Source organism: Periophthalmus magnuspinnatus, chromosome 7 (genome assembly GCF_009829125.3).
Source record: "Periophthalmus magnuspinnatus isolate fPerMag1 chromosome 7, fPerMag1.2.pri, whole genome shotgun sequence".
Classification (NCBI taxonomy): domain Eukaryota; kingdom Metazoa; phylum Chordata; class Actinopteri; order Gobiiformes; family Gobiidae; genus Periophthalmus; species Periophthalmus magnuspinnatus.
In genome coordinates, this window is record NC_047132.1 from 9,899,338 (window position 1) to 9,926,669 (window position 27,332).

Sequence of the window (27,332 nt, forward strand, 5' to 3'; positions counted from 1 at the left end):
ATCCAAATGATTCTAGTGAAAGTGTCAGGAGTTTAAAAACACAGTGGAGCACTTCCTGTATTACCACATGACATCACAAGGTAGAACAGAGTGTTTTCTATTTTGAACTCAGCCTGAATATGCAAAGTTTGTGTGTTAAACATGTGTGAATGAAACAAAACACAACTCCAGGTTTGTTTGTGATGAGGAAACAACATTAAATAGTGCAATAATACTTTAACTACAAAGTGAAAGTGAAACTAAACCAAACCTGTGAACACTAAAGCCACGTTAAACTACTACTACTATCGTAAATGTACCAATGCTGTCTGTTGTATCCCTTTTTAAATAAACAAATAAATAAAATAAAATATAAAGTCACATTTTTTATACTTTTGAGAATCCTAATTAATACACACTGTTCCCATTCAGGAGTAATAATAAACAAAATAAAAAATAAACAAAATTACTTACTCCACATTTTAATACATATCCACATATACAAACTACACACAGATATGTACAACAATACTTCACGAAACACTTCACAATGACTTTAGTGCGTTCACATTTCATAACTTCGTGTCATGATAACACTTTAAAAAATATATTTATAAAGCAGTACAAAGTAGCTTCTAAACGTGGCCTTCTTTGTTTAATAGTATTCACAGTTCATGATCGAGGAGGTTCACGTGAATTTTGTAAAAAGCATATTGTACTACTCCGATGATGTACATGTGAGTTTATGTTTATAGAGCACAGTCCACACCATAGACTATATATAGAAGAGGAATTATATATACAGCCCATGATCTGAACACAAAGTACTTCAAAGTGCTACGCGTTTGATACTTTTTTGACATATTTGAATTAATATTTCATAACTTAAATATGCACAATTGTCTTCCTTCGATTAGCAGTGATTTTACTCATTGATCTGAACGCTTGGATTGTCATTAGTGCTTTTGCCTGTCGCCCCCTACTGGTAAGAATGGGAATGTCACAAAATTAGCCTTCAGAACGTTTTAAGGACAGGTAAAAAAAAATCTGTCCTATCCTATACGAGTCAAATAATCGTCATGTTTTGTATTTTCCGATGGCTTTTAGGGAGAGCTGTTCCAGATTGATAATGTGTAGAATCTATTCATAGTGCTGCAAACTAGGGATGTGACAGAAATCAAACAAACTGAGAGGGGACACAAGAGTGGGTCCATGCACAGACTGTATAAAGAAGTGGACTAAGTGAGTGTGACGTCGCCTATAGTGTTTGGCTCCAGACAAATGAAGCTCATCGTGGATAGCAGTTACAGGGGCGAATCTGGAGCCGAGTACCGACCGTGAGTATCATAGCAACCAAAGAGCCAATCCGGAGCCAGGCTGTTGAAGGTAACGACTCTTTCTGCTGCACCGATGGTTTAGCAGGGAGTGAGCACTTAGCAACACTGTCAACCAAGCCTGTTGCTAACGCTAGTGCGAGCGACCTCTCGGAAAGAAGGCGCCTGATTTGTCTGTTATTAATGTTCATATATTGATTTATGGACAAAATGGCGAAATAAAAATGCCAGAACCATGCACAGCGGGTTAATATGAACATTTTAAGATCAAAATGATGACTCACTGCAGCAGGTACAGGGAGAGGGATGGGAAATGTTTCAACGTAAAGTGAATTGAAGCCAGAAGTTCACCCATGATCACTTCCTATTTGGAACTAGCAGGTTAGCTATGTACATTTATATATACAGTCTATGTGTCCACGAGAACGACACAAGATTTTCACATCATTCATAATAAATAATTGCACGGTTCAGTTTGCGATTTTGGCCTTTGCCAGTTTTAACGGACCTAAGGATTTTACAAACACAAAATCATTTTCCTCATGTGTGCAGATTGGAGTCATTTTGTTTGTCTCTTTCCAAATATTTCAAACGAGTATGTAGTTTTGATATAAGCTTTAGTATCATATCGATTAGTAACTGGTAAATGATTATCCCATATATATGTCAAGATAATTATTACTGTTTGACAATTTTGGGAATAATTTCATTGTTATCGTTTGTTGTGTATATTTTCTGCAGGAATATAGCGCACATTCAAAACTTGTTATTGAGAGACGACTGGACTAAAAGTAAAAAATGATGGTTAGTTAATAATGTAACTTCAGTTCTATGAGTTTGCGGGCCTGGGACATGCGCAGAACGACTACACATAAGCCATGATGCTAGTGTGTGCGTTTAAAGTGGTACAGTCCTTAGTTTTGTATTACTGTAACATGTGAGCCACCGTTCATTCCTAGAGTTTCTGGTGTTGGGGCGGTATGCTCTTTGTTGTCCTGGGACAGAAGATTTCCGTTTGCGGTGAGCACTTGAGTAGGGCTCGGCAGATACTCGGACTCCACGGGTATGGTGCTGATGTAGGTGGAACCGGTCTCTTCCGATGTGTAAAAGGACTCCATGTCGTCTGAGGGATTTGTGATAACTTGAGTCTTTTTCTCTTTCTCGTCCCTCGTCTCCTCTTCCTCTGCATGTTGGTAAACTCCATCATTGTTATAAACCTAAAAAGCACAAAATTTCAAAAGTTATGATTAAAAAAACTTTATAAAACTCTATAAAACCTCAAATTTTTGCCAAAAGTCACCACAGCAAAATGAATAAACAAAATTATAATAAATAATGAATTCTTACCGGCATCTTCGCTAATTTATATCCAGTTTTATCTAGAAAAAAAAAAGTGAGACAGAAGAAACGGTGATGTGTATAAATACATATAGAACCATAATAAATGCCAAATACACATAAGACTACAACAAAAGTAAAATAAAAAGTTACACGTTTCAGTAGTTCAACATAAAACTGAACCACAAATGTTATCTATATATATAAAAAAAATGTTTTAAAGGTGCAATCTGTAACATTTCTGGTTGAATATAGTGGAAGAACTTGTCTATCTCCATGGTGACTAGCAGCTGATGTCACTAGTTACAGGTCAAGATCTTGTTTAGCAATAAAAAGACATCTTCAAATAGATGCATTTTGAATTCTGTTGACTCAAATAGTCACTTTCATATTTGTAACAGTTAGAACTTACTTTTACATCTGCAGTAGAGAAACACTGCAAGGCCCAAGACAATCGGAACAATAATAACTGTACAGATCACCCCGATGTGTCCGCGATTATGAGGCACTGAAACACAGAGAAAGAAGGCTTCAAATCAAACATTTACACCACAAAGCAGCTCAAAGGATACGGCCAAGACCAGGGATAAACTAGGGCTAAACCAGGTCTAAACCAAGTCTAAACCAGACGAAACCAGGTTTAAACAAGGTCTATAAGAGGTCTAAACCAGGTCTAAACCCGGTCTAAACCCAGTCTAAACTAGGTCTAAACTAGGTCTGAGTAACAACTAACCAAGGTTTAAAATAGATAAAAGGGCTAAACCTCTAAACCAGGCCTAAAACGACGTCAAATCATTTCTAAAATAGGACTAAAACTAAACCAGAATTAAAGCAGGTCTATAACAGGCCTAACCAGGGCCAAACCGAAACTGTACCAGAATTAAACTAGGCCTAAACCTGGTCAATGATCAAGTAAAAAATAGGATAAAACTGAACAGGACTAAACCAGGTCTGAACTCTGAAATGGGGTCAATATGAGAACTATTTAAGACCAGAAAACCACTGCAGTACTATACAGAATATTTGAATGCTTTGTTTGTGCTCACTGAAGAAATATGACAGTACAGTACGTAGTATCAGTTTTATAGCAGCAGTTGAACGGCTGAGACCACAAAAACCACCTAACATTTCAGTATGATATTTCAGTTTCGGTTTGAGTAAACTGCCTCACACATAGGCCTATTTGTCAACTTTCACCAAAACCTCCTATTTAATACATGTCTTTGAGCGAATGTGTCAGTTTCAGATTGGTTTATATCAGAACCACCCATTCGCACACATATTTACACACATATTCATACACCAGTGTACACAGACACTCGGGATGAGGAGGGCTAAGTGTCTTGCCCAAGGACACAACAACAGCATTCATCTGTGGGAGCTGGAATTGCTCCGACAACCTGTGGGCGAGTGCGTCTGACCGCTCAACCAATGACGTTTGTGTAGAGAGTGGGATTCGAACCGCTAACCTTCGGATCAGTGGACAAACACCCCTCTCAAACTGTTTATACGTTGTTTATATTTAAATGTATCTGCTTTTAATGCTAGCCTCAATTATGCCAAGGTTGAATTCTTTATAGTAGAGGCGTTTCAAAGCATTTTAATACAACATGTGGCATCGTGTCGGATCAATCTTGTGATTCTTAATGTAATATTTGGCATCAGATTGAAACTAAAATCACTGGAATCACCATCACTATAAGTTTGTATGTATACATTCTCATTATATCATAGACAGAGCTCTAATTAACCAGCTACTTTGCTTATTACTACGAGTTAGCGGATCATGGAGCAGATGTGACATAGTAAACACAAACAGCAACTTACCACAGAGATTATCAGACTCACTGCTTCCCCCTTGTGGATCATATCCAGATTGACACCTGTGGGGAAGGACGCGAGTTCACACAAGTGCACGTGACAAGTTTTCATCTTTTTCTATTTAGAATTTGGTTCGATGGGATAGTACCTGTAGTAAATATGTATCTTAGCTTTCATTTAGTGGCAATTGTGGGAAAAAAGTTAAGACCTACATCACCAACAAAATCTTAAAGGGCCCATGTTACACGGTTTTCTGATCTATGTTCTAATGTTGTTTCCTCATCATAAACAGACCTGGAGTTGTGTTTTGTTTCATTCACACATGTTTAACACACAAACCTGCATATTTAGGCTGAGTTCTTCTCCCAAACAGAAAACACTTTGTTCCACCTTGTGATGTCATGTGGTAATACAGGAAGTGCTCCACTGTGTTTTTAAACTTCACACACCTTCACTAGAATCATTAATTAAGCATTACATTACATTACATTACATTCATACGGTATGTGCAAAAATATTAAATAAACATAGACAAATAAGTACAGTAGTACATCTTATATTTCAAATTCTGTAGAAAGTGCTTTTGCTTTCAGGACTTTTGGGTTTGAACAATAGTTTAGAAAAATTATATAAGAGGACAAAAGGGATTTAAATACAACAAATTTGAGTTTCAGATTAGACAATTTACAACAATGGATATGATATTTTGATAGGATTAGGATTAAATTCAAGACGTATATATTTTTTCCACAATATCTTTTTCGAAAACACCAAAAATGATATGTTTTGCTTTAAGTTGTTCGTTTATATAAAGCTTTCTTTTCACAAACAGAACTATGTCATTCCAAAAGATTTGAGCGTACGAACAATCCCAAAACACACGAGTGACGTTTGTTCACTGCTCTGACAGAATGAACAAAGATGATCTAAGTTTAAGCAAAATTTTGAAATGACAACACTAACAGGGTAACATCTATGTAGGATTTTCAGGCATAAACTTGAAAACTACCACTTCATGACATCACAAGGTGGAACAGAGCATTTCGAGCTTTGGAGATGTAACAGACTAATAATAAAGTGTTACTCAAACATGTGTGAATGAAACAAAACACAACTCCAGGTCTGTTTTTGAGGAGGTAACAGCATTAGAACATGACTTAAAGCTCACAAGAGTCCATTTTGTGTAATATAGGACTTTTAAATACATTCTGGGCTTGTACTTACTCAGTCATTTTTTTACAGGTGCTGTTCCAGGACTTTTCATCGGAGAATGTCCCATCAGGGCATTTTTCACACTGGGTGTCCCTAGTCTGTCCTCCTAAAAATATCAACAGATAAAACATTATACATCACTTTAAATGAGCTGTACCTGTTTTTTACTGTGTTAAAAATATGAAAAACAGAACTAGTTTCAAACAGTGTACAGTGATTCGAGAATACTCACTTCCCCTTTGCATTCTGGGTATCTTAATTCACAGTAAAGAGTTTGCGTTGACGCTAACAGTAACTCGCACGTTAACACTTCCATTTCCAGATAATCGTACAATACAACGCTTTATAATCAGATGCGGAAAAAACACAGCGGACTTATTTTGACCTCAAGACCACACGGGAAAAAATCAGGTGCAGTACAGGTCGTTTAAAGCCTTGAGTGCAGGATTATTTCTATAGCACATTGAAAACAACTTGAGCTGAGCAAAGTTTCACACAAAAGTAAACAAAAAAGAAATATACAGATAAAACAACACATAGTCAAAGAACAATAAAACACCATCACATCCTGTCTAGCTCGTGTTAAATACCAGGGAGGAGAGGTGGGCTTTCAGTCGAGTCTTAAACTGTGTTAAAGACTGAGAGGATCTGACAGGCAGAGGGCGCTGTTCCATGTTCTAGTGAGTGCACTCAGAGAAGTACATGAATCAACTGAAAACCCTCGGCTCACCAAAATAAAACGATATTACTTATTCAGTAATAGTAGTATTAATTATTGAGTAATTATCAAAATAAAACTGTGATTATGACAGGCTGGGATGAGGTTTAACTGGAGAGATACATAGATAGATGAAGGGATGGATGGATAGATGATAGACGGATGGATGGATAGACATATAGACAGATAGATAGACAAATAGACAAATAGATAGATGATAGATAGATAGACAGACAGACGGACGGACAGATGGACGGCCAGACGGATAGATGGATGGATGGATAGAAAGATGGATGATGGATAGATGATAGATAGATAGTTAGATGGCTAGATGGATGGATGGATACATAGATGTTAGATGGATGGATGGACTATAGCTAGATAAAAGGATGGATGATCAATGGATAGATCGATGGATGGATGGATAGATAAATAGATAAACAGATGGATGATTGATGGATAGATAGATGGAAGGATGGATAAATAGATAAATAGATGTATGGATGGATGATCGATAGATAGATAGATGGATAGATAGACAGACAGACGGATGGACGGACAGACAGATAGATAGATGGATGGATGGATGGATAGATGGTGGGTGGATGGATGGATGCATGGATAGATGACAGATAGATGGATGATAGATAGACAGATAGATAGATGGCTACATGGATAGACAGACAGACGGACAGATGGACGGACAGACGGATAGATGGATGGATAGAAAGATGGATGGATGGATAGGTGATAGATAGATGGATGATAGACAGATAGTTAGATGGCTAGATGATAGATGGATGGATGGATGGTGGGTGGATGGATACATAGATGTTAGATGGATGGTTAGACTATAACTAGATAAAAGGATGGATGATCAATGGATAGATAGATGGATGGATAAATAGATGTATGGATGGATGATCGATAGATAGATAAATAGATGCATGGATAGATGGATGGATGGATAAATAGATGCATGGATAGATGGATGGATGGATGGATAGATAGATAAATAGATATATGGATGGAGGATCGATAGATAGATGGATGGATAAATAGATGCATGGATAGATGGATGGATGGATGATGGATGTATAGATAAATAGATGCATGGATAGATGGATGGATGGATAGATAAATAGATAGATAAATAGAAGTATGGATGGAGGATCGACAGATAGATGGATGGATAAACAGATGCATGGATAGATGGATGGATGATGGATAGACAGTGCTGTACCTGTAGTCTTTGCTCCATAGCCTGGCTCACACTCTGTATGTGCGACACAGGTGAGGCAGGTCTGGCTGGAGCAGTGGAAACCTTCTCTGCACAAACACGTGAATCTCTTTGTTTTACTGGTGCTCTTAGGAAACTCGAAATTCTGATCTGAAAAGATGCAAATCACAAGAGGTTACGCTGGATGCACACGGACACGCTCCTTTTAAGTTCAAATGCAAAATACAGAAGTACAGCACACCCACAGGTCACCCGGGTGCTCTGTCTGTAAATGCGTAACTGTTTCCTAGACACAGTACTATTAAAGGGCCCATATCACAATATTTTCTGATCTATGTTATAATGTTTCCTCATCACAAACAGACCTGGAGTTGTGTTTTGTTTCATTCCCACATGTTTAACACACAAACCCTACACATTTAGGCTGAGTTCTTCCCTCAACATGAAAACGCTCAGTTCCACCTTGTGATGTCATGTGGTAATACAGGAAGTGCTCCATTGTGTTTTTAAACTCCACACACCTTCACTAGAATCATTTGGATGATTTCAGCCCTGGAATTGCCCATTTTCTTCTGATCTCAAGTAAAAGCTAACTTGAAAACTGCCACTTCATGACATCATAAGGTGGAACAGAGCGTTTTGAGCTTTGGAGATGTAACAGACTAATAATAAAGTGTTACTCAAACATGTGTGAATGAAACAAAACACAACTCCAGGTCTGTTTTTGAAGAGGTAACAACATTATAATATGGTTTGAGTCCATTTTGTGTAATATAGGACCTTTAACACAGACCAAAACTTAAACTGCACAATAATTATGAGTAAACTAATAAAAATAAATGACAACACCTTTATTTAGCTAAATTAATGCTTAAACTGCCAGAAAAATGTGTTCTTTTAGCACAAATTGTCCCTACATATTGGCTTTGACATACTAGGTAGAAGAACTCCATTTTAGAACTTACTGTGACTTCCTGTATTTTCGTACTTTTCTTCTTACTACTACATACTGATTTAAACCTATGAGAGATATTTACCACACGTACTATCCCACCAAATCTGTAATTAGAAAACCATGAAGCCCTGTCACATGCACTTTAAATGAGCACATGGTGTATTTGTACTGCTATAGTCCTTACTGGGGTCACAGTACGGCTGTCGTTCACACAGGGGCTCAGTGTTGTACTTGTCCATGTATTCGTTTTCATCACACTCTTTGCACACAGGATTAGTACACATGTTGGTCTGCATGCTGGTCCCTGCAAAACAAGTACAGAAAAAATTGTGTTTGAAGAATTACAGAGAAGTCATTTGAAATATATTAAAATTAAAAAAATACATTAAAGTATTAAATATTTAAATAATGGCCTGTCTGACATGGCCTGGCCAGTCAAAACCACACATTTTGACAGTGCTACAATAGACATGCGGGTCAAGTACCCCGTTTTAGACGAGATTGACAGGTGGATTAACCAATCAGAGAATCGCATGGTTCAATTGTGCCAAAACAAACATGGCGGCTTGCAAATAAAAAAGGAGATATGAGAATTTTCCAGAGAAGATAAGACAAGACAAGACAAGACTTTATTGTCTCCAAATGGATAAATGTACTTCAGGGGCACAGTGGTGTCCCAGTCGGAAGGTAGGAGGACTGATTCCTGCTTCGACCAAGTTCTGTCATTGTGTCCTTAGGCAAGACACTTCACCCACCTAGTCTAGTATGAATGTGGTGTGTTGTTGGTGGTTGGAGGGGCAGATGGCACAGACTGGCAGCCTTGTTTCTGTTAGGCTATCCCAGGGCAGCTGTGGCTAAATTACCACTAGTGAATGAATAATGCGCTGTAAAATCTTGAATGGTGCTATATAACTTCAAACTATAAACATAAATGATTATTATTAATGAAAATAGACAAATAGACTATTCCTCTCTGAGAGCTACAGAATCCACACAGAAGAATAAGGGGCTGTCATCGAGTAAAGACATGTCCTGCCCATAGATCAGCTGACTAAAAGGGGGCGTGGCAAAAGCTCTCCAACATTTCAAATCTCTATGATCTGACCACACAAATGCACTGATAATATTACAACTGCATTAGTTCATGCAAAAACAACTATTTGCACAGAAAAGTACTAGGAAATGTTTAATAAAAAATCTCTACAGGACTACAGGCCTATATTACACATGTCACTGTCTCTCCGGATTAGGTAAAGGGACTTGAACACTGGTAACTGGTCATTTTGACTTTTACTGTTACAAACCAGGAAAAAATATAAGTTTACTGCCATATTGTGGAACCATCCAGGCAAAGCAATGACATCTTCATAGAGACAAGAACATATAGGCCTGCCATGATAAAAAATAAAAAAATTGAAGCACAACATTGCAATAAGTGATAATACTGAAACTACTTTATACCACTGTCACAAAGCAAGATAATCCCAGTGAACCCATTTTTAAAAAGACAGCATCACTAAAAGTCATGAGCTGGAACAAAGGAAAAGAGAATGAACCAATAATTCACCATAGAACCTATTTATTCAACAGCCAAATTTTGTTGTATTACATAAGTTAAAATATCTTGTTCCAGCTTTTATATACTGAACTGTAGGTATTGTGCCAGGCCTAAGAACATGGGGCACCCTTCACCCGAAAACATACCTGGTTTACACTTTAAACAGCACTGTCCATTTAGCAGATACTGTGTCTCTGGGTCACACACCGGATCTGCAGCAGTCAGCACCTGTCAGAGGGAACAGGATCATACTGTGAATTCAAAGTTTAACCTGTTTAACCACCAAGCAGAGATGGAAGAAGTACTCAGCTTTGTTACTTAAGTGCAAAAAAGACTCAAGTAAAAAAAGGGAAAAGGTCCATTTCTGTCCTGTGAATGTGACTTTTTAGTATCAATACCTTCTCAAATGAGTATCTAGAGTCAATACTAACTTTAATATGGATTAGTATCTGACATTCGATACTTTTGATAACCCTACAATGTACTTACTAGAATAACATACAGATGAAGTATTATAAATTATAGTTCTAAAAATAAACGATGCTTCTTCCTGCTTCTTTTCTGATCATGTTTTAATTATAGAAACATTACAAAGTTTTTTTCCCCTTTTAAATGTTCAAAAACAAAAAAACTCTCTCTAACTCTAAGTCTCAATATTTGCTTATCTCGTCTCATTTCCCTTCACGCTGCAGTGTTGGCAGGACTGATATAGAGTTGAACTGTACAGTCACTTCACAATAATAACACATTTATATTATACGTATCATCTTATGTAGAAATAGTAAGAATACAAATAATCATCATCATAATAATATCTGCGTACACTGTTGTATGAATGTGTGAATGATTCCTTGATGTAAAGCGCTTTGAGTGCCTTGAATACAGTACAAAAATGTGACCATGTACCATTTACAGGTCAGATCTGTGGAGAAGTAGGCCTGCTCAAAGTAAGACCGCATGTTTATCAGAGTACCCTATTTATTTATACATTTTTTAGCAGTGAAAACAGCTGTAATAATATATGTAACTTTGGTCGGATGCCATAGTTTGGGGAATTCCAGGTAAAGCAATAGCATCTCCATGAAGATAAGCAGATGGCAGACTCCACTCCACTATAAAAGAAACACACTGCGCCTTTAAAATAAATAGTAAAAGCTAAAAGTTTAAATCTGTCAACTGGACAAAAAGTTGTAGGAGTGAAGATGTTTCACTGTTCATCCAAGACGCTTCTTCAGTTCAGGACACTGCCTTATATCTGTCTGCAGGGAGGGGCTAACACTGAAACTGAAAGCACCTGTTTGTTTACAGTTTCTGTTTGTTAGCTAGGTCTACTGACCGACACTACATGTGAACTGTGCCTGAGTCACACTTATTCTCTTATTGTGCTCTTGTTGAGTGCTTCCAAAACTATTGGCATCCTGGTTAGCTCTATTGTTCTCTTTGTTTTCTTTGGGTCTGAGGATGGAGTTATACATAGCAGATAGATGATGTCTAAGGCCCCCATTCCTGTTTAAGGAAGGATTCTCTTTCCTAACAAAAAAATATCTTCTTTAACTCCCCTCTCAAATAATTTCTTTTCTTTGGCTAAGATCTGAACTACACTGTCTTTAATGAAGTGGTTAGAGTCTTTGAGATGGAGATGCACAGCAGAATGGGGTACAAAGGAGCTCTGTGGATGGTGCTGGTACATCCTCTTACATTTGTCCAGTGTAACACTCACTCCACTCTTCACTTCACTGAAAGGAGTAGACCACATTACTTTGTTTACAGTAAATAATAAACATAGGTCTATAGTTGAGCTCGTTTACCTCCATTTTGTATTATCAAAAAACGCTGTTAAAATTGAGTTTGTAGGCTACAATTAGAAGATTTACTTATATATATGTATTTACTTAATATCGTTGGCATGGATACGCGCTTTGTCCCGTCTAGTCCCATGTGACACTTGAAGAGGGCGCGTCGGAAAGTACCCAGAGCTTACTCTTAAAGAACCAACGAGACACACTCAACGTTCAACTGTATTAAATAACTTGGATTTATATTTTAAAAAAATACGTTTTTAATCCTCCCTTCCTTGTCAAGCGCTACCATTGAGCTACTGACTCAAACGAAAGTGAAAGTAAACCAGAAGAACCGAGTCACTGTACCATTAGACTGGACACTAAAGTTAGACAAACCAAACGGCAAATAAGGTGAGCGAAACCAAGCTCAAACCTGCAAAACTGTCAAAATGAGCTGCTCTTACGCGTAAAACTGAGCTATTATTACAAGACGTTACCAGATGTTACTGACTTCTGCTTTTTTCAATACGAAATACTAGAATGCGCCATTAAACAAGCAAATAGTGTCCACTTACCTTCAAACTGCAGATGAGAAACACGCAGCAAATAGAGAGAAACATGTTGTATACGTTGAGTGTGGTGAGGTTTGTCCGTGCGTAATGCGTCACCTGCTCCTTTTAAAGCGTCTGTCCCGCGAGGAATGGAGCGCGTGCAGCGGGCGAGCTTGAAAAACCTGGTACTTCCCGACGTCACTTCTGCTTTACTCGACCATTTCCTGTAAACAGAAAGACAGGGGAGAGATTATGGATGGAGAGATAGATAGAGAGAGAGAAAGAGAGAGGAGGAGGGACAAGGAGAGCTTATGGGATGGATAGGTAGAGAGAGAGAGAGAGAGAGAGAAAGAGAGAGAGGAGGAGGGAAAAGGAGACATAGAGAGAGAGAAATAAGGAGAACTTATGGGATGGGTAGACAGATAGAGAGAGAAAGAGAGAAGGAAAAGGTGAGCTTATGGGATGGATAGACAGATAGAGAGAGAGAAGGGGGGACAAGGAGAGAGAGAGAAGGAGAGAGAGAAACAAGGATAGCTTATGGGATGGACAGACAGCTAGAGAGAAAGAAAAGGAGGGACAAGGGGAGAGAAGGAGAGAGGGATACAGAGAGAGAGGTGAGAAAGAGGGAAAGAAGGAGAGACAAGGAGAGAGATAGAGAGAGGAGAGAAAGAGAGAGAGAGAAGGAGAGAGAGAGGGAGAGGAGAGAAAAAAAGGAGAGAGAGAAGAAGAGAAGGAGAGAAAGAGAGAGAGAAGGGGAGAGAGGAATAGGGAGGGAGAAAGAGAGAAGGAGAGAGGAGACAAAGAGAGAGATGCAAGTAGATTAATATAGTTCAAGTGAGTTGTTTAATAGTAGTAGTAGTAGCAGTAGTTCATAAACACAGTGGTGGATGATAACAAAGTAGTAGTAAAGTACTGTACTTAAGTAGAATTTTTTGGTACCTGCCCTTTACTTAAGTACATTTTATACTGGATTTTTTTTTTTTTAGTAAAAAGTACTTGATTTGAGGGGTTATTTTTATCATGTTCGTGGAAACATCCTGACTAAAGTTTTCGAGTCCAAGCTTCAGGTTTGAGCAAAACAAAAATAAATATACAAAATTCATTAGAAAAACTAAGACATTGATTTGTATTGCTGCTGTTGATCAAAATATGTCTAATTTTTTAAATCAATATTAATACATTTAACACTTTAAAAAATTAACAACAGTTGTGTGAAATACTTTTACTTTTTACTCTTTTATTTAAACGGGTACTTAAATACTTTTACTTGAGTAGATTTCTCTTTGTGATAATTTTACTTGAGTAACTTTTTAGCTCTGTATCTGTACTTTTACTAAGCTAACAAAATCGAGTACTTCACCACTGGGCCAAAGTAGTAGTAGTAGTACTAGTAGTAGTAGTAGTTCATAAATATGACCTGACCTGACATGTGTGACAAATAAACATGCTCTGATCCAATATTTACTGTATTATTAAGGCGTGTATTGTTGATTCATTCACAATTACAACTATTTACTTGCTGGAAAAGTAGTTTCTGTCAGATGCCAGATCATGTGACTAAAGCCACTGCTCAAAAATCTGAAAATGGCTCCCTGTGATGTGCCTCAGTTTCAGTAATAACAGTTTTGGCATTGTCTGTTCTCTTCAAGTACACTGGGGATTTTTTTTTCGCTTGTTTTACGAGTAAGGAACAGAAAATAAATATTCCAAATAGGCCTGGTACTACAGTAACACATGAAGGTATTTCCCTGTGTGTTACTTAGACACACGACTTCACCACAGAGCAGCTGAGACGCCCTCTACTGTTTGAAATGAATTACTTGGTGCTTTCTCAATAAGACAAATTTAAGTGTAGCTATGGAAATGACTACACTACATCAGACATGAATACATTACACTAAACAGATTCTTGTATGTAGGTTTGTCATTCTGGTATAAATACTCAGAGCTCAGATACTCGAGGGGACTATGGGGGAGACTAAGGACCAGGGGGACAGACGCTCAAGGGGAGAGACTCAGAGAGACTTGGGACACCAGTCTGTGTCCAGGGCAGGTCTGGGTCCTGTCTGTATCTGCTGTAACAAAGAATGAACCTTTGTTGTATTTCAAAACTCCCTGAGCTTCACAAATGGATTACTTTTCATCTAGAATTGTAATTTTTCCACAACACTGTCTATATCACCACAGCTCAAATGCTCTGTTCCTCCTTGTGATGTCATGAAGTGGTATTTTTCAAATTCAACAGCTCCTTTTACCGTTTGCTCAGTGGAGAAGTACTTATACATATGCCAGTTCCAGGGCTGAACTTAGCCTAAGGTGTATGGAGTTTAAAAAAGCAGTGGAGCACTTCCTGTATCACCACATGACATCATAAGGTGGAACAGAGTGTTTTCAGGTCTGTTTGTGATGAGGAAACAACATTATAACATAGAACAGAAAATAACGTAATATCCGCCCTTTAAAAAATCTAACAAAGGCAGGAAGTATTGAAAAACTTCCACATAAGAAGTACTTGTATTTCTTTCTTTTGGTAAAATGTAAACGGTGAAAATATTATACAAGTACTACAGAAAACATACATTCAAACTTTAAGCGGAGTCGCCTCTCTGCCTCTCCACAGATCTGACCTGTATCTTGGTCTGGGGATGTCACCTGTTTTTTGTCTCCATGGCGATAGATTTATGAAGATTTATGCCATACTGTGGAACATTTTTACCAGAACAATAACTCCGTATATGGACCGTGGAAAGTTATGTATTAAACCTTTAAGATATTAAAGAAGATTTAAGATTTTACAAAGCACACCAAAGATCATGGGAAAAAATCATAAAAAATGCTAATCAAGTATAAATTAAAGGGCCCATTTTACTCTATTTTCTGATCTGTTTTATAATGTTGTTTCCTCATCACAAACAGACCTGGAGTTTTGTTTCATTCACACATTTTTAACACACAAACCCTGCAGATTTATTCTCAGTTCTTCTCTCAAACTGAAAACACTCTGTTCCACCTTGTGATGTCATGAGGTAATACAGGAAGTGCTCCACTGTGTTTCTAAACTCCACACACCTTCACTAAAATCATTTGGATAATTCTAGCACTGGAATTGTCTATCTCTCTGAACTAAAGGTAAAATGTAGCTGTTGACTTGAAAACTACCACTTCATGACATCACAAGGTGGAACAGAGCATTTTGAGAAGTAGACAGGTTAATAAACCAGGATTCCTCAAACATGTGTGAATGAAACAAAACACAAATCCAGGTCTGTTTTTGAGGATGTAACAACTTGATGGCCAAACTTTGCGTAATATAGAAGTAATAGTATACTTAGTCATGTATAAGTAACTCATTACTGTCCCTCTCTTTTGATAGGTTCAAGATGAGGACAAATACTACAACAATACTGCCAAATAATGCCCTCAAATGCGCCCTCTGGTGGATACACATGAAAACTAAGACATGACCAGACTTGACGAGCAACTTGGATTGTTGTGGACATTTTTTTTCACACACACAGAGAGAAAGAGAGAGAGCTCAGAGTAGGTGTGGCTGAACTGGCTTCACCTAACCCTGAGCATGAGGAAAACTATTATAAAATGGACTTTGGACGATACAAGAAGGCAACTGAATGATATCTGGATTTAAATAACATGTGAATGAATGCTACGCCAAATTTAACCTCACAAAAGAGCGCACAAGTTTGATAAAAATGGAGTGGGGCTCTGAGAACTTGCCGCAGGTAAGTGTGCTCATTTTGAAGGCAGGACGTACTGCTTTTGTCAATGAGAATTTGAACAGAGTGGCCAAAAGTTGTGCTTAAGTAAGAGGAATGTTACTTAAAAATAATATTACTCAAGTAGAAGTGCAAAGTAGTGGTTCAAAACATTATTAGTGAGAGTAAAAAAGTATGTGTATATGTATGTTAATAGTAACTTAAAGAGTAACTGCTGGGATGAACATCTGATTTTGAAACTGAGGTTAAGTTAATTTGACAAAACTTGGAGTCATTGCACATAATCTGGCATTTTTAAAATAAATGCAAAAATGAGGCAAAGTGAATTATGTCTGAAGGAGCAGTGCAAGAAACACAAATGTGCACATCATATCATATTGTCAGCATAAACCTAACTCAAAGTGGGAAGAGTAACCAAAACTTTTACTCAAGTAAGAGACTGTTACTGTGCAATATATTCCTCCAGTAGAAGTAAAAGTATGCTGCTAGAAAAGTACAGTTTCTTCAAAAAGTAAATGTCACTGAGTACTAACCTCTTAATTTGAATGTCTGAGCTCTGCAGATGTTATGCTTTCTAGTTATTAATATGATGCTTAAAGGTAAAAAGTTGTTTTTTTTGTTCCTTATTTGAATAAAACTTCCCCCACAAGTTAAATATTGATCACAGGGGATCACAGAATCGATGTCATTGTTCTGTGCTGGGATTAGTTCCTCTTTTTAAACAATGCTTGAGTAATTCTGCATGAACTAAAATACTTTGTACATGTAAAACTCTCTTGTTTCGTCTCTGTTTGAACTATTTTATTCTCACCTGAAGTGACATCACAGCTCTATAATGCTCCCCAGCTGTAGGAGAATGTTCCGAATTGAGGGTTTAACTTTCCTGTTTCCATGGAATCTTTACCGCCTCGCTCAAGACTATTTTATTTCATATTGTGTGGTCTTTTATTATACATGGTACCACTTTAAAGATGCACTATGTAACCTTTCTAGTGGAGGGTTCATCATCTGCTTGTCTCCATGGAGATGTTATTGCATTACATGGATGTTTCATAGTGTGGCATTAAATACATCTATCTCAGTGTAGACAAGCAGGGGATGCTACCTGACCAAGTTACAAATCAGATCTGTGGAGATGTCAATCGCTCATCTATAATGTTGTTTCCTCATCACAAACAGACCTGGAGTTGTGTTTTGTTTCATTCACACATGTTTAACACGAACCCTGCATATTTAGGCTAAACTGAAACTAAAAACACTGTTCCACCTTGTGATGTCATGTGGAAATACAGGAAGTGCTCCACTGTTTTGTTTTGTTTTTTTAAATCCACACCCCTTCACTAGAATCATTTGGATCATTTCAGACCTGGAATGACCAATCTCTACTAAACAAATGGGAAAATGTAACTGTTAACTTGAAAACTACCACTTCATGACATCACAAGGTGGAACAGAGCATTTTGAGCTTTGGAGATGTAGATGGGCTAATACAAGAGTTACTCAAACATGTGTGAATGAAACAAAACACAACTCCAGGTATAACATGGCTTGAAGCTCACAAGAGTCAATTTTGTGTAATATAGGACCTTTAAATAAATACGAGATGAATAATGCTATACTGAGGAACATTGAAGGCAGAGTATGCACAGTGCACCACAAAAAAACTAAAAAAAATCTTTCATTGCTTTTTACTAGTGTTAGATATTGAGCTTCTATATTAAAGTATATTAAACCCTTGTCAATCAGTACATTTTTTTGAGGTTGCATCTCGGCTTTAGTCCTGACGTAGACTTGGTTTGGTCCTGAGCTAGTCTTGGTTTAGTCCTTATCTAGTCCAGGTTTAATTTTGGGTTTAATCCAAGTTTAGCCCCAATTTTGATGTGGTGTGTACAAGTATGATGTCTCAGTAAGTAAAAGTACTGTGTGTGTTGTATTTTTGTTTCAGCTGAGCAACGAGATGCAGTTGATCCTCATGAACAAAGTGAAGCGAGGAGAACTGTCCATCGACGATGCTCTGAACCATGCCAGGATGGGCCGAGAGCAACTGCGCAGACAGCAGAGCAGTGAAAAGGTAACGGGTCAGCCAACACGATGAGAGGTTTTCAGATGTCGGTATTGATTGTTTAGATCCAGAAGAACCGATGGCTCAGATGTAGGGCCAAATTTGATCATTTCCACAAGTCTAATCATCCACGACCTTGTTTTACTACAAACTGGATGGGACAGCAATGTAGCCTTTTTGCAGTATTTTTTGCAGGATTCTCTTTGGACTAAAATGTTCAAATAAAGCGTTCTGCATATACTTTAAATGCATAGTTAGGCAGCTGCTGAGATTTAAGACCTTTAGCCGATACACTAAAAAGTGCAAATATCAGCCTATTGTATCGGCCAAGCGATATATCGTCTCTCTCTAGTTTTCAGAGTAAAGAGTGTGATGGTGTCATACTCCCAGATGGAGGCAAGCGTAGACTGTGTATAGAAGTGGATTAAGTGAGTGTGACGTTCATCTCCAGTCAAATGAGGCTCATCGAGGGTAAAGTGAGGTTTTTGAAGGAAACACCTCTTCCCACCTGCACCGCTGGTTTAACAATGCTGTCAATCAAACCTGGTGCTAATGCTAACGGGAGCCACCTCAGGTTAAGAAGTCACCTGATTTGTCTGTTATTAATGTTCACATCTTGATTTACAGACAAAGTATTGAAAATATAACCAGGATCATGTAGAGCGGGTTAATATGAACATTTTTAAGACCAAAATGTTGAGACTCTCTCAGTTACAGAGAGAGGGGCGACAATTTCTCAATGTAAAGTGAAGTGAAGCCAGAGTCAATGGAGCCGTAAGCGTGCCCATTATCAATTCTATTTGGAACGCCGCGGCTAGCAGGTTAGCTATGTGCATTTATATATACAGTCTATGGGGACAAGATTATATTATTATATAGATTATATTGTACTTTGCCATGAAATATCCAAAAGGTAAATTCACAAATGTTATTTTAGCTGCCATCCATCTGTATTAAATATCTAGAACGTTGCGCTGTAATCTGAAACCCAGCAATGGAACTGTGGCACTTTAGTATTAGATTATAATGATTTATTTGGACCACAGTAGAAATGAGAAAGCATGGAGTTAGTTCGCTGGAGTTTTGAGAGTGTCTGGACAGTTTAATCTGACTTTTCCTCTGTTTGTATCATAGTTTTTATCTAAGATCCTAATCATTTTGGGAGGTTTTTCCATTGCCAAGCCGTGCCTTTTCAGTACATAAATCTTTAGTCAACCGAGAATTTTGTGAGTCGACTCAACACAGAGTCATACTGTCCCTCGGGATGTGGGTAATTTGGTGCTGTAGTTCAGGGGACTTTCTGATATAAGACCAAGCTAACTGTCACTCTCCACCTGGCACACTTTATTCAGTTTAATTAATGAATTTGTTTATGAAGATCTGACCAGTTGTTTGTATCCATGGAGATAGATACATTTATACAGAATAGTAGACGAGGTATTTTGTCCTCTGCAGACAACACTATATTCAAATACTGATTCTGATTTGTAACACTTTTGCATCTCCATGTCGCATCAACAACAGCATTCTACGTAACTAAAGATAATTATCTTTACACTGCGTTTGTGTTTGTGTCGGAGGAACCTGTTTTTAATGAATCACACTTAGCTCTGTGGACTTACCCAAACCTTTGTCCCGACGGTGCAGCCCTGTTTATAAGCTGCTCTTCTTGTTCTTGTGTTCCTGATAATGGTCAAGTAGGAATGTGGTCTGCGCCTTAACCGTAAACCAAAATTAACTCCACAAAGAAGCTCTGTAATTAATCAGTTCAGTTCATTATGTTCCACAGTATGGCATTAAAGGTCCTGCATTACAAATTGACTCTTGTGAGCTTTTAGTCACGTTATAATGTTGTTATCCCCTCAAACACAAACATGGAGTTGTGTTTTGTTTCATTCACGCATGTTTGATTAACATTTTATTATTAGTCTGTTACTTCTCCAAAGCTCAAAATGCTCTGTTCCACCTTGTGATGTCATCAAGTGTTTGTTTTCAAGTTAACAGCTACATTTTTCCTTTAGTTCAGTAGAGATTGCCAATTCCAGGTCTGAAATTGTCCAGGTGATTCTAGTGAAGTTGTGTGGAGTTTAAAAACACAGTGGAGCACTTCCTGTATAACCCTGTGACATCACAAGGTGGAACAGAGCCTAAGAAGCCTAGAATATGTAGGGTTTGTGTGTTAAACATGTGTGAATGAAACAAAACACATCAGAAAATAGTGTAATTAAAAGAATAGGAGGTGGCAGACACTCACGAGAAAAGTTACACGGTGCAGCTTTAAATCATAGCTGTAATTGTGATTTAAACAAAAATGGCGCAATCAAATAATTTCAAAAACATACATTAAAAACATCACTAAAAGAGGTCTATATTTGTTCTACAAAGTTAACTTAAATATATAAATCATTGTTGTTTAAGTGTTTGAAATAATCATAATTGAATTGTTTTAATGTTCCTAATATGAGATGTGTGGGCTTCAGTTGCGGGAGCCGGAGCCGTCCCTCTACAACTTCAGTGTTCACAAACGCTCACACTACAGATGGCAGAAACGTGTTATTCAGGTAAGTTCACTTTTTATTTCAGCTTTCCATAGATTTGTGCAAATCTCACATGTTTGAGCTTGTAACCATTATGTAAGTCTCTCTCATCAAAACATATCAAGGTTTTCTCATAACAAAAAAAACAAAAATATATATATAATCACAACTGAATCTGGGTTGTCAGTGCCTTAACCTGCAGATCTCAGTATCCAAACAAGCCTCAGAGGGAGTCATTTGAGATTTAAACCAATTTTCAGCATTTCAGCATTGAAACTGGCAACACAAATGAGAAACTAGTGAGAGGCTCATTCTACTTTCTGATTAGATAATACGCTCAGTGCACAGTAACGCCCTGAAACCTCAGTTACCATCACCACTTCCTGCCCAATTTTATCTCTCTGAAGTTTTTATAGAGTCACGCTGAAATTAATAAATATTATAGATGTCACTGACAGCATGTTACACTACACGAATAAAATGAATACTTCACCAGAGCACAGAGAAAGAGAAGTTTGCGTCTCAATGCTAACGCTAATGCCAAATTTGAGGCATAATAAATATTAAAACAATGCCACAAACTGAAGTATTCTACATATGAAAATAATTATGGTGTCTTTATTTCAATTAATTTGACTTCTAATAGGTTGCTTACTTTATGTTTTCAATAATAATAATTTTTAATGAAATTGACTGTTAGCTTTGAGGTACGTGAGCTAGCTAGCGTGTACAGAGTCTATTGTCTTGAGACCAACCAAAACATCAAATTATTGCATAAACAATTAGGCCATCATGTTTAATTTTTCTGTACTGCTACCGTCTTAAAATCGTGAAAAACAGGGAGTTCATTTGAAACAGTTTGCAGTTAATGAGTTGATGTGTGTGTACTTTGTGCAGTTTGACTTCAGCTCTAAGTTCCTGTGCAGTATCGAGAAAGGCCTCATCAAACGGCAGCTGCCCTTCTCCATCGTGAAGAGCTGTGACGACGGAGCGGGTTCCAGGTTCTCCATCTCCTTCAGAGGTCACCATGACTACGAGCTCGAAGCCAAGTCTATGGAGGACAAGTACAAGGTCTGAACATAAATCATACCTGTGTGTTTCAGATAACATCACAACATTCTATAGGCCTAGAATATTTAATACAAAAGAGAGGTAGATAAAATGAACATACAAAAACCAAACCCTTAAAACAGATATTGTTACTATTGTTCCTTAAGCTTCACTGTGTAACTATGGAGGGTCTATGCTGTCTCTATGGAGATGCTATTGGTTTGTGTAGAATGCTTCATAGCGTGGCATTAAAAGTCTTATATTACACAAAACTGACCCCTGTGAACTTTTAGCCATGTTATAATGCTGTTACCTCATCATAAACAGACCTGGAGTTGTGTTTTGTTTCATTCACACATGTTAGAGTAACACTTTATTATTAGTATGTCTAATCTACAAAGCTCAAAATGCTCTGTTCCACCTTGTGATGTCATGTAGTGGTAGTTTTCAAGTTAACAGCTACATTTTACTATTTGTTTCACAGAGATTGCCAATTCCAGGGCTTAAATTAGCTGAATGATTGTGTGGAGTTTAAAAAACACAGTGGAGCACTTCCTGTTACCACATGACATCACAAGGTGGAACAGAGTGTTTTTTGTTTGAGGGAAAAAAACATCATGATCATCATCAAAACAAAACATGTCAATGAAACAAAACACAACTCAATGTATATTTTTTCATGAGAAACAACATTAGAACAGAAATTGTGTAATACATATAAGCCCTGTAAACACCACCAGACCAAATTACAGGTCAAATCTGTGAACTGGCGACCACTTTAAAGCAAAAATATCTCCATGGAGGTGGTATATATCCCTCTCCAAAAAGTTACATCATGCATTTTTTCTTCTTGTGATGTTTCAGATGATGGAGTTGGTGAATAAAATCATTTATGGAAACATTTACACGGCTCATGAAGAGGACAGTGCGGAAACAGCTCCACGCTCCACAGATCCACAGTGTGTCCGAGAGGGGGTACTGCTGCTGCACCGGGGCGGGCTGGCCTCCTTCAGATGGGTCAGGTGGGTACACACTAAAGCTGCACACAAAATTAGAAATATAATTGTGGTAAAACAGTTTTAAATCTAAAAGGAATTCAGTGTTAAGCCTTAAGTGTAAGTAATCCTGTGTTTGGGTTACATAAAAGGCTCTGTGCACAGTAGCATGCTAGCTAACTCACTGTGACTCAAAGCTAACAGTCACTTTTATTCAAATCTGAAAATATAAAATAAACAATCTATTAAAATTCAAAATAATTAAAATGTAAACTACCTGGTTGGTTTTAAATGTAGAATACTTTTATTTATTTTTAACATTTATTATGCTTCAAAATTAGCATTAGCGTTAGCGTTGAGACACAAATATCAGTGTCCTCTGGTGAAGTAAGCATTTGTTTTATTTGTGTCATGTTTAACATGTTGTCAGTGACATCCATGCACTGCTCCTTGTCCACTCTCTGATCTTTAATTATTTATTCATTTCAGCGTAACTCGGCACAAACCTCACAGAGATAAAATTGGACAGGAAGTAGTGAGACTGCTGGGCGCTGTTGTGCATAGAGCATAATTGGACCACTTTCTGAAGCTATGGTGAAAAAATATTGACACTCTTGTTTATTTAGACTATTTCATGTAGTTATGTCTAGTAATTACAGAGATATTAACCATAAACCAGGTCAACACATCTGCAATCTGACAGTTAAACAGCAAATGACCAGCTCAGTTTCAACTATAGGGGTTCAACCATGTTTTGATGTCACATGAACACAACATATAAGCCAGGACTTTTAAATTTTGTTGAGGTTTATCATTTTACTTCCTGGTTGGACACGGGCAGCAGATATGACATACAGTACGCACCAGTAATTGCTAGCGACTATAATGTTAACAAGGGCCATTTATTTTTGTTAGTCTAATCTATTGTGCAAAATAGGCAACGCATTTATTTTGTTAAATGAAGATTAAACTGTACAAGTATAAAGTAATGGTCCACAAAGTGATTAGTAAGAGTAAAAAAAGTATTTGGGAAAAGTACTATTGAGGTAAGAGCAACTTAAAGAGTAACTGTAACGCAAAATCTGATTTATAATTTGAAGTTAATGTAATTACCATAACTGTACACAAGCTGGAATTTTCAAAAGATATACACAACTATGAGACAAACTGAATCATATCTGTTCAAATCATATCATATTGTGAACATAAAGCTTTTGTCACTTACAGAGTAACTCACAGTGTGAAGAGTAACCACAACTTTTACTCAAGTAAGAGTACCGTACTGTTAATGTGTAATATATTTCTCAACTAGGAGTAAAAATATGATGCATGAGAAGTACTCTGAAAGTAAATTTTCAAAAAGTTTGTCAAGTAAATGTAACTGAGTAAATGTAACTGAGTACTGCTCACCTCTGAATCTGAATGTCTAATCTTCACTACAGTTATGCTTTCTGATGACTAATATAATACTTCTTAAAGGTAGGCAAACTTGTTTTTTTTAGTTCCTTATTTGTATAAAACTAACAAGGGCAAAGACTTGTTATTTATTTTGATTAGTCTAATCTATTGTGCAAAATCGGCAACACATTTGTTTTGTTAAATGAAGATTAAACTGTGTTGACGACAGAGGTAGAGGTATTCAATTTCAGAACTCATCCTGTATTTTGTACTTTTCTTCAACTTTTTTCCACAAACTGACACTAAACTGATAATAAATTAGTATTCACTACAGGTACTGTCCCACCAAACCAAGTAATAATATGAAAAACATGAAAGCCTGTGTGTTTAATCTTACAGATATGAGGTACAGCTCCACCCTGGTCAGCTGGTCATGGTCCCTGCCAAACGCAGAACTACAGCGGAGGGAGAAATGGCGCCCTCTGTCTCCACGGTGATTCACCTGTCGGACGGGAACACAACAGTCCAAACACAGAGCCCAGAGACCTTCAGCCTCGTCACCAACAAAAATGAATACCAGTGAGTCAAATGTGCTGCTGCAATGTAATAACTGTTTATTAAATCAATGCAATGTATTTATTTGGCACATTTCATAAACAAAAACATTTCCATAGTGCTGCCCAATATGTATTTATACAACTCTACTCGTCCCAAAAGAGGTAAATTTATTTAAGAACAAATATAAAATAAAAGTTTCAAAACCATTGATATCACATAGAACCACAGAATAAAAAATCACTGACACTAGACACACGAGCGATTTTCACAAAAGTAGAAAAAAATTACATTAATCAAGATCAAGTGATGAATCAAAAAAGATAATGAAAAAAACAGTGTGACATGATAAAAAAAAAATCTAAATAGGTTAAAAATAATAATTAAAAACAATCATGATTCCTTTTTTCAATTTTTTTAAAAATAAAATCATGATCCATGTTTGAATTGTACACGGCATATTCATATTTCTGTGATATCACTATTTCCTGATTTGAAGGACTTTTTTGAACTTTTATCCATTCAAAAGATAATATTTTGAAGTTGTTAATTACTATGACGATGGCCTTCACTGAAACCTATAACCTTTTCTTGAAAACATGCCAGAAACTGAGTTGTACCTTGTCAGCTTTTCCCGGAGGCACACCGCAAACAAAAGTCCAGTAGGCTCAAGTAGATCCATAAACCAGGTTCTTTATTTCGGCACAGGCATCATTCAAACTGATTCAACATCATGATCTCTTCATCTCCTAATTTTACAGCTCCAGAGTGGGCTCTATATACTAGTAGCACACGTCACATTCTCTTAATGATTAGCTTAGAATATACAGACATGTACATGTTATCTGGGTTCAATGAAGACAAAGTCAGCATGCTGATCTGGTCTTTCTTAAGAAACACACGTCTTGCACGTTTTGGTACAAAAATGCACATAGCACTTCCACGTCCATGTATGTTCCAAGTACATTATGACATCATCGTGCCACACTGGCACCCACAAAAACATACAGGTCAAAGTATAATATATCAAGTATAATAATATCATGTTACATGAAACATTAATCTCACAATCCCCCCTTTTGATCACATTAAAAACATGTGATCACACCAAAATTAAAAACAAAACACTACTTTCACATAATAATGCATTCAACTTAAAGTTCCCCTAATGAGTAAAATATTAGCATTAGCTTTAGTCACTGCATTATAACACATCCCAGCCCTTAGGCTAACATAAAACATAAATTAACACATGACTCTCGGACAGCAAATAAGAAACAAGGAGCACTTACTAGGATTCAGAATTTGGATTTTATATCTTTTAAAACAAATGATCAATCTACATAGTTTTGACCAAACTTAGTCAATTGGTTCAGGACATGAGAATTGAGACCTTACGGAGAATAACGAAATTTGTGACGAGGGAACTTCTTCATTAGGACAGTGGCCCTGCACATGTCTTCGACCTCTACCAGCAATCTAAGACATGGCATGACACAACATCCAATTATGACTAAGATAACAAACATTTTGTAGAGCCAATTTGACCAAGTGTTTTCAGATGCGCCAGGATTTTTAGCAAATTCCATGGACAAAGACCATCAGGAGAGGTATTATTTAGTATATAAGTACAGCATTCTGCTTCAAACTTGATACATATTTATTATTCTTTGGCAAGTAACATATCTAAGGCAATCCTTTGGGTTTGGGTTTAGATTGATAAGACAACGACCTCTTAAATGCATGATTATTTCTTGAGTTAACTCTGTATGACAATTTAATTTGTTTTAAATTTAGTGAATTTGCTACACCTTATAGTGAATAGAATAATTAACATAATTGATGCACAAACACCTGACCATGTTTTTGATAGAATGGCATACAAACGTAAATTTGCACATTGCAACCACCAAATATCTGCACAAGCAGTAGTGTGTTCAGTTAAAAGCAAATTCTCCATAATTATCAGAAGATAAAGTCTAATAACAGAAATCGTTAGTAAAACTTTCCATTTCATTTTTATCATTACTTCTTGTGTCTATATGTATAACTGCATCTTTAAGGACACAAGTAGCCATTCCCATAGTCCAAGATGGTACATCTTTTAAAGCTACTACTGGTAATTTATTATATAAGTGATAGCATTCAGTTTTATCAAATGATTTTTAGTGAAGAGGTTAAGTATACAGGTCAGGTCTTTTTCATTAGAATATGGTATTGATGTAGTATTTGAGCAGTATACTGTACCCATTTTAGCCAAGTATTTTCATTCATTACATATTTCAGTTTTGTTTGTTTCAATTTGTTTCAATTTTATTTCTCTGGTTAAATCATTTTCTGGAACAGGTTTATTAGGTTCAAAATTGTTGTTTAGATGTAGCCTTCAAAATTTAACTTTATTTTTCTATTGCAGGTACAGTATCAAATCTGGAACACTGGAATCCCATGGAATATTCCAGAGTCATAAAATGTAGGATTTTTGATAGATAATATTAAAGGATTGCATCGTTGAGT

At 37.0% G+C, this 27,332-nt stretch overlaps 2 protein-coding genes across 2 annotated transcripts in view; one reads left to right on the forward strand and one right to left on the reverse strand.

Moving 5' to 3' along the window:
• Positions 1-446: 446 nt before the first annotated feature.
• On the reverse strand, positions 447-12,718 carry cd40 (CD40 molecule, TNF receptor superfamily member 5). The gene is made up of 9 exons (XM_033969866.2): positions 12,512-12,718; positions 10,302-10,383; positions 8,782-8,901; positions 7,646-7,792; positions 5,697-5,790; positions 4,479-4,534; positions 3,064-3,159; positions 2,661-2,692; positions 447-2,530 (listed from the first exon to the last, which is right to left on the reverse strand). Exons 1-9 carry the CDS (start codon positions 12,554-12,556, stop codon positions 2,228-2,230), a joined length of 975 nt encoding a protein of 324 aa, XP_033825757.1. The 5' UTR covers positions 12,557-12,718; the 3' UTR covers positions 447-2,227.
• A 3,279-nt stretch (positions 12,719-15,997) lies between these two features.
• Positions 15,998-27,332, forward strand: part of LOC117374001 (uncharacterized) — a 65,794-nt gene continuing 54,459 nt past the window's right edge. Inside the window, exons 1-6 of the mRNA XM_033970135.2 lie at positions 15,998-16,227; positions 18,167-18,292; positions 20,764-20,844; positions 21,718-21,891; positions 22,735-22,892; positions 24,663-24,842. Of these exons, the coding sequence (XP_033826026.1) occupies positions 16,198-16,227; positions 18,167-18,292; positions 20,764-20,844; positions 21,718-21,891; positions 22,735-22,892; positions 24,663-24,842 (749 nt within the window). The 5' untranslated portion in view covers positions 15,998-16,197. The remainder of the gene's footprint in view (positions 16,228-18,166; positions 18,293-20,763; positions 20,845-21,717; positions 21,892-22,734; positions 22,893-24,662; positions 24,843-27,332) is intronic.